Here is a 7,974-nt window from a genome sequence, read left to right on the forward strand (position 1 = left end):
TATCATCTGGAAAAGCGGACTTTTCGCAGAAATAATCCAAAAGCGTGGAGCTGTAACAGCCGCGGTTAAGCTCTGAAGCGATAGCAGAAGGATCCATTTTCCAACTGATGTTGAAAGCAGCCTGTTGCTCCCCTGTGTTGCTGCTTATCAAGTAGCCATGCGGCTGGCTGCTCAGCCCATTGGCTGACTGCAATAGCGCAGCTGTTCATATGGAAATGCGGTCACACCCACTCTGCATGTCTAGAGAACAGCCACACTTTAAACGGCTTTATTTATGCTTTTAATGCTGCAAATACTATTATCTGATACATCGAATGGCTGGTCCATATCTTCAACTAGCACATTCTGCAAAAAAACGAAAATCACAAATTTGGGGGGAAAAAAAAGAAAATGCTGTTTATCTCAGTTTCACCGAGGCCGACATGTACCGGAAATTAGCCCACTCCGACACATATCGTTATTCGGATAAAAATTAAACCTTCATTAAACCTTCAAATCAAATCAATTAATTTTTGTAAGGCCCAAAATCACAACAACAGTCGTCTCTGAGGGTCACAGTCGCCTCTGAGGGCCATGGATATGACAGTACGGCAAGTGGAGATTTGTCCAACAAGGGTTTAATTTATCCTATGATTTGTGTTCTCGAGTACCAAAATAAAGTACAATCAAAGTTGCCAGCCATTGCACCTCCCCCCAAACTACCTATTACTGCTTTATTCAACAGGACCATTTCAGAATGACATGAGAATGTGTGTGTGTAATTGCATGTATTCATGCAAAACTGAATATTCTCGTCTTGCCTCAGATCTGAACATTTTTAATCCCTTTGTTTATGATTTTCTTTTCTAAATAAGTTATTTTGTTTTCTTATTCACATTTCTAAGATATGAATGATAATGATGAAAACACCCATCTCTGAATAAATCAAATATTTTAATACAGTTTAATTTAATAGTAGGCGTGACAGTGAGAAAGAAATATAATCATCACATCATCATTAAACAATTTATCAGATCAGACTGTACATCATTGGGCCACAATAAACTCCCTCAGTGCTCTGGGTGAACTCCTCAGTGCTCTGGTTGAACTCCTCAGTGCTCTGGTTGAACTCCTCAGTGCTCTGGTTGAACTCCTCAGTGGTCAGTAGAGTCTGTCTCCGGGATGAACACAGCCCAGTGAGCCGAGAACCCGGTCAGAGGTCCATGGGTTGATCCACTGATGAAGCGCAGCTCCGCCCCCTCATACTCTGGGTACATGTTGAAGGATAAACCTGACATTTGCCCATTGAACATGGAGCGCCCCTTGTTGGTGCCAAACACTAGCCCGTGTATGTAATGGGAATACATTCCTGAGACCTGAACAATAGCTTCATCGTCGTGCAAAAGGAACTCTTGCATTTGGGTGCTGGTGAAACCAACCACCTTGGACCAGATGCCTCCATATCTGAGTTGGAGCCTGAAGAGAGAAGAAACAATGTTAAATGTGTTGGGGATTCTTCAAAGATGAAAAGAATAATAAATAGAATAATAACCCATAGATGTAGGCTCCATTGGTCCAGGTCCGGACACCAGTGATGCGCTCTGTCCCGGTCAGGCTGTAGGGGGTGCCACTGTTGGACCCCACCTGTTCACTGAACGAGTACTGCTGTTGCTCTGAGTCAAACAAACAACAGCATACAAACATCAGTATTTAACACAGTTTAGAGACTATATTTTCAGGTACTTATAAGAGATTATAACTAATTAATTATTTTACATTGTGTTCATTGTAAATTGAAAAAATGATCTAAAATGGACTAGTAACAGAAACAGGTCCATTGACTTCCTGTTCAAAAGGCAAAACGGCCTCTTAACAGTTCATCACAGCAAGTAGCAGTTTCTTTTACAACCTTACATGAACTCAGCATGAATAAATCTAAATGTAACTTTGAGTAAACTTAAGACAAGGAAACACTGTTGAAACAAGGTTAAAAGCTCATTAAACATGATTTAGCTTAATATGTCCCCTGTAAAACTACAAACCATCATAAAACCTGTCAGCCATATTCCCTCAAATTGTCTTTAAATATTTATTTTAGAAAAGTACCAAAAACCGTTCTAGTCAATCCAGATCTTCACTGACATATTGAAAGTAAAACTGTCAGACAAATGTCATTAAAGAAATCTTACCAATAGCAAAGGTCAGCAGAGCAGAGGACACGAGCAGTGTGACAGTAAGGAAATGCATCCTGGGAAAACATGAATGAATGAAACTTCAAAACAATAAAAATAAATAATGAAAATGAACTAAATGATGAAAAGCTAAATTACCTCGTGTTGTGTCCGTTCTGCTGTGTTAGCTGTAAGTAGTCTTGTGCCACTGATGCAGATCTTCAGCCTCTTTTATCCACCTCGTCTTCACACAGAAAAGCCCATTACACGCCCACAAACATTAGAAGTAATTTCCCATAAATTGTACGCAACCGGCTTGGGTTTGTTTTCCTACGCTGATGGAAACTATGAACCCAAACCTGATTTTCAACCGGCCAAAGTAATCAAGAATGAACTACACTTTCAGTAAGAAGGCAATACATATTCACTTGTATAGATATGCATAAGATTGCTACTGTAATAAACCAAATGAAAACTGGAGCTAGATGTCTGAGGATCTACCATTAAGATTATTAAGTGTAAATCAGTAAATTCTGTTCATGTAAAGACAAAACAACAGATGGTCAGAGTTTGTCTACATTACATAGTTAAAAAATAAAATAGAAATTGTTTTCATTCTCGAACCCATGACACACATTAGTGGAAAGAAGAATGCCTAAATATTAACAAATATAAATAACACATGGTAATCAATTAAATATTCTTTTAAATAATATTGTTTTATTCAAAATATTGTTCCATTAAACATATACAACAAATATTATATTTTAGCTTTGTTCATTTAATTTTCTTGCCTGCAGCACTCAACAGTTTTTAATTTGTATATAACTTAGTTAGTACACAAAACAACAGAAAAGAACATATTTGACATATTGGGGACCACAGCCCCGCCCTGTTTGGACATGTCAATCATTTCAATGTGGCATTCTATCCACGAAGAGTCTTTGGCCAGAAAGGCTCATGTTTGTGAAAATGCAATTCCTTTTTTGAGCTGTTAATACATAGTTGTTTCATCCCTTCTCCCAAAGTCCCCCCTCACAGTCCCTCCTCACAGTCCCCCCTCACAGTCCCTCCTCACAGTCCCTCCTCACAGTCCCTTCTCACAGTGCCTCCTCACAGTCCCTCCTCACAGTCCCTTCTCACAGTGCCTCCTCACAGTCCCTCCTCACAGTCCCTTCTCACAGTGCCTCCTCACAGTCCCTTCTCACAGTCCCTTCTCACAGTGCCTCCTCACAGTGCCTCCTCACAGTCCCTTCTCACAGTCCCTTCTCACAGTCCCTTCTCACAGTGCCTCCTCACAATCCCCTCTCACAGTCCCTCCTCACAGTCCCTTCTCACAGTGCCTCCTCACAATCCCCTCTCACAGTCCCTCCTCACAGTCCCTTCTCACAGTGCCTCCTCACAGTCCCTTCTCACAGTCCCTCCTCACAGTGCCTCCTCACAGTCCCTTCTCACAGTCCCTTCTCACAGTGCCTCCTCACAGTGCCTCCTCACAGTCCCTTCTCACAGTCCCTTCTCACAGTCCCTTCTCACAGTCCCTCCTCACAGTGCCTCCTCACAGTGCCTCCTCACAGTCCCTTCTCACAGTCCCTTCTCACAGTCCCTTCTCACAGTGCCTCCTCACAATCCCCTCTCACAGTCCCTTCTCACAGTGCCTCCTCACAGTCCCTTCTCACAGTTCCTCCTCACAGTCCCTTCTCGCAGTCCCTCCTCCCAGTCCCTCCTCAAAGTCCCTTCTCACCGTCCCTTATCACCGTCCCTTATCACCGTGCCTCCTCACAGTCCCTCCTCCCAGTCCCTCCTCACAGTCTCTTCTCGCAGTCCCTTCTCACAGTTCCTTCTCACAGTCCCTTCTCACAGTCCCTCCTCAGCGAAGCGTGCTTTGCTTCATAGTACTGTCCAGAGAGGCAGTAATAGGATTATCAGTCGTGGTGGATTTGCCCTCTTCCGCCCCGTCACACCAGCAGAGTGATGACAACCCCATCGTCTCGTCCCTGCCACAACATTTCCCCTTCAAACGCCAACTTCCCGTGTTTCCTGGCTCGCAATAGAATCCCAACCACTTTATCAGAAATGCGAACGTATCTGTCAAACAACTCCCCGAAAGTCACCCGCGTCCTTCCGTCAGGGTCAGCGTCCGCCATCGTCCGAATGATCAAGCACATGTCGTCGATTTCTCGGTGGATGTGCTGCTCCGCGTGCTTGGCCCGTTCCGCCGTCTTGGTCCCCTCCTTGGGTCGCCCGTAGCCCTCCTGTCCCCTCTGGAGGCGAGTGGACATGGAGTAGTCGTAGTCAAAGTATTCGCTGAAAGGGTTTAGTTTTTGGGTCTCCGTGTGCTCCGAGGCCCAGTTTTGCCATCGGCTCTTCAGGCTGCCCACGGCGCTGTAGCTTTTGGAGAGAGCGTTGATCTTGTGGTGGTCTTCGGACTCCTTTTGGAACCTAACAGAGAGAGTTGAATATTTAAAGGTCTGTTTTATTGAAGGTGCACTATGCAACCTTCATGTAGGAGGGTCTGACACCTGCTTGTCTGCTTAGATATGTAAGAAAGGTGTCCAGCAGTGATGACGAGCATGTCACTGGTACGAACGCTCTTTCTAGTGTTACGCAAGGTCCTCTACAGTTCTTTTATTTTATTTTATTTTATTTGATTTAGATTTAACTTTCTTCTTGGTACATCCTTGGGTCATTTCTTGGTACAAACTACTGTAATAAAAGGTTGATGAGTTTAGACTTTGTTTCTCGTTAAACTTCTCCTATGGTACTGCAAGTTTGTTCTATAGAACGGCATTAATAATATCTATAGATCTGTGAAGAGGCCACCCTGATCGCATGTTCAATGGAAGATATCGACGGAGACAAGACATTGATAGACCCTCATTTGGGTAATGCTCAAGTATCAAACCAGTAAAACCAATGCACAGTCTCAAAGTTTTGTGATTGGTAAAGTTTGAGATTTCAAAAGTGTGTTTTTTATGTTGTAAGCTGAAAGATAAAAATCCTGTGTCTACCTTACAATAGCAGCTGATGTATGTACGACAAATGTATCACACTTCTATGTCCTGCCAATTAAATAAACAGGTTGAATAAAAATAAAAAATATGTCTTCAAGTTCAGAACAGTGCAGTGTTAAGGGGGGGGGAAGAGCACAGAGGGATATTCAACAAACCCTCAAAGCTGGACTTTTTCTTAGGACACTGCCAAGAAAGTTATGGGTGTTTCCTGAATACCTTGCACGCAAAGTAAAGTACCGATGACACGAGTTCACAGGGGTCCAGTTCCGGAAATTGGAATAAAATCCATCCGTCCAAATTCCTCTTGCTCGCCAAAAATATTGTTTATCAATGTTTAATTTAGAAAGTCTTTTAGGATTGAACTCATGAGTTTATCATTACAATGCAAGTCCAATACACACAAGCGTAATTGCAGTTTTAAGTTTTGAAAATGCTGCAAGTGTATTTGTTTTCTTGTTTTCGTCCGTAAGGGGGGCGGGGTCAAAGCAGAGGAGACAACATAAAACGAATACAAGCAATAATCAAGTGTGCTATTGATTCTCCAAAAATGAAAGCAACTCAAGCTAGTTTTTTTTTTTACCAACAAGCAACACGTCCACCTTATTTATCTTTCTGCTGCGGCACAATAGACTCGAGCGTACAAAATGCCGTTGCACTTTGTCATATGTGATTATGGGATGGCCACTGTTGTGTTTTGCTTTCGTGCGTTGAAATAACACAACAGTTTGCGGGAACTGGTGCTTCCGCTTTTCATTCATAGTAACCTTGCCAAGATTAATCATGTCAAACTTGTAGGCGCTCTTGGATTCATTGTATAATTACATGGAATATACGGTATCACTTAATCGTACTGTCATTTTATTTGTTAAGTGTCTTCTTTGTGGTTTTATTAAATGCCTCTGTTAAAATCAAATAAAGCTTAGTTAGTTTTGTTCATAATCAGTTATTCAGGTGCAGAAATAAAAGTATGTAAACATAATGTCAGAAAGGTTGTATTCTAGAAAGCACATTCAAACAGTGTTAATTAATATATATAGCCATTAAAATATATTTATATCGCTCGTAAAATAACAGGAATACATAAATATGTCAATAAACGGCCTGTAACGTTTTAAAAAGCAGATTTTTGACAGCAAATGTGAAAATTGTCTTACTTTTACAAACGAGACGGGGAAGTTAAAAGTAGTGGCACGCAGTTGTACTATATAGAAGTAGTAAAGTGTGGTTACATTGACCTAGGGCCCCACTACTACTACATTCAGGCTTATATACAGAAGTCAGTAAGTTATCTTGTCCAGCCCACTTTTAAAAAATATAAAAAATAATAATCATCATAAATAATACATCTTATCTGCCCCAGTTAGTCTCTCCATTACTTCAGAGTAACAAAAACTTTGCAATGGCAGTTAACAATTCATTCTTTTGTCAGGTAAAAAGGGCTCCAAATGGCGTCTGTTCAGGACTGCTGCCATGGCGATTAACAATTTAAAACCAAATATGATATCCTTTGGAATGTGAAAAAGTCCCCATAATGAAACATAAAACAGGAAGTTAAAACCCTGGCACACTATAGGTAGTAGTACCGGTAAGAGCGCGGTAATGGTCATTTCCTTTATCAGAAGGTACTTTTACTTATCTGCACGATTATGTTTCCTGCACACTATAAACATACTTCAATTTCTCCTGCCCAGCCTGGCAGTAAACACTTACAATGACACAGCAGGCCTCTTAATCTTCACAGCAGACTCTTCTTTCTCCTCTTCCTCCTCTTCCTCTTCGTTCTGCTTCACTTCGCTCTCTTCTTCTCTCCTTTCTCCCTCCTCATCATCCACTTTCCACATCTGCAGTTCTTTATCACAGCCCGTATTGAAAGCCTCTCCATTCGTGGCCTCACCCCCACCCGTAACTGTCCTCTCCACCTGTTTCCAGCTCTGGGTGGGAGACGACGCTGTGTTCGAGCATCTTCTCCCTCGCAGTGGTGAACCTTTTTTCTTCAAAGGTTCATCCGCCTCCTCATTTGGCGGCAAGGATTCTTTGGCGACTTTCTCGGTCAAAACTGCAACTCCAAGACTTTCCTCTTTGTCTACACCTGTGATAGTCTTTTCCACTTGTTTTGTCTTGATTGGACAAGCAACAATCGGCTCGGCTTCAGACGTCTTTTCAGCCGGTACACTGTTGTCCAAGGACCCACGATCTTGTGTCTTTCCGTCCGTCGAAAGCTCCTGAGCGATCTTCTTGGGCGTCCATATCTTTTTAGATTCGCTGTTCCGATCTTCCAGCCAAGACGGTGCCCATCCGCTTGGCTCTTGCGCCTGCTTTGTCTCGTTGTCTTTCACCCACTGCTGCCAATTGCGCGTCAGACTACACACTGCGCTCACCGCCCTTAACTTCTTGATGTTCTTGTTGGTATACGTCTTCTTTTTTGGGCTCGCGTTTCCATCTGCCATCTCTTCGCTCGCGATTCCGCCACAAATTGTTCAAGAAATATCCAAATAAAGTAGTAATCCCCACATTTCTCAAACGTCCCGCTTAGCTCGGTCACTCGCTGCCCACTGCGCGGAGCATGTCTCTCTCACCCGGAGGCTCAAACCCTTAGCGTGACGGTGGAAAGTATTTGAGTGATTCCAGGGCAGCGCCGATCGTCTTTCCCTGACACGAGTGACCCCTCCGGGCTTAGGTTTCATCATACAGCCGGTAATGGAAGGTAAACAGGGCAGTGGACCATACGGTGCTAAGAGCTGAATTAGCGAGTGCAAAGATACGCCACAAAACTTGTAATAAAATGTAGGGATTAGCACCAAGTAAACAGACAT

The 7,974-nt window shown here is 42.7% G+C and overlaps 2 protein-coding genes across 2 annotated transcripts; both read right to left on the bottom strand.

Moving 5' to 3' along the window:
- Positions 1-914: 914 nt before the first annotated feature.
- On the bottom strand, positions 915-2,391 carry LOC140361481 (zymogen granule membrane protein 16-like). Its single transcript, XM_072447193.1, has 4 exons — positions 2,310-2,391; positions 2,169-2,227; positions 1,532-1,652; positions 915-1,455 (listed from the first exon to the last, which is right to left on the bottom strand). The coding sequence occupies exons 2-4, from the start codon at positions 2,224-2,226 to the stop codon at positions 1,134-1,136; spliced, it is 501 nt and encodes a 166-aa protein (XP_072303294.1). The 5' UTR covers position 2,227; positions 2,310-2,391; the 3' UTR covers positions 915-1,133.
- Positions 2,392-2,909: 518 nt separating this feature from the next.
- Positions 2,910-7,729, bottom strand: abrab (actin binding Rho activating protein b). The gene is made up of 2 exons (XM_072447194.1): positions 6,872-7,729; positions 2,910-4,589 (listed from the first exon to the last, which is right to left on the bottom strand). Exons 1-2 carry the CDS (start codon positions 7,606-7,608, stop codon positions 4,106-4,108), a joined length of 1,221 nt encoding a protein of 406 aa, XP_072303295.1. The 5' UTR covers positions 7,609-7,729; the 3' UTR covers positions 2,910-4,105.
- Between the last annotated feature and the right edge of the window lie 245 nt (positions 7,730-7,974).

This window comes from Eucyclogobius newberryi, unplaced genomic scaffold (assembly GCF_026437365.1).
Source record: "Eucyclogobius newberryi isolate DKJ021-1_F unplaced genomic scaffold, fEucNew1.0.hap1 SCAF_16, whole genome shotgun sequence".
In the NCBI taxonomy this organism is placed as follows: domain Eukaryota; kingdom Metazoa; phylum Chordata; class Actinopteri; order Gobiiformes; family Gobiidae; genus Eucyclogobius; species Eucyclogobius newberryi.

Coding starts and splice junctions, on each gene's coding strand:
- abrab (XM_072447194.1), bottom strand. CDS start 7,608: ATGGCAGATGGAAACGCGAGCCCAAAAAAGAAGACGTATACCAACAAG. Junction 4,590..6,871: donor AAGAGGCCTGCTGTGTCATT/GTAAGTGTTTAC, acceptor TCTCTCTGTTAG/GTTCCAAAAGGAGTCCGAAG.
- LOC140361481 (XM_072447193.1), bottom strand. CDS start 2,226: ATGCATTTCCTTACTGTCACACTGCTCGTGTCCTCTGCTCTGCTGACC. Junction 1,653..2,168: donor TCTGCTGACCTTTGCTATTG/GTAAGATTTCTT, acceptor TGTTTGACTCAG/AGCAACAGCAGTACTCGTTC. Junction 1,456..1,531: donor AATGGAGCCTACATCTATGG/GTTATTATTCTA, acceptor TTCTCTCTTCAG/GCTCCAACTCAGATATGGAG.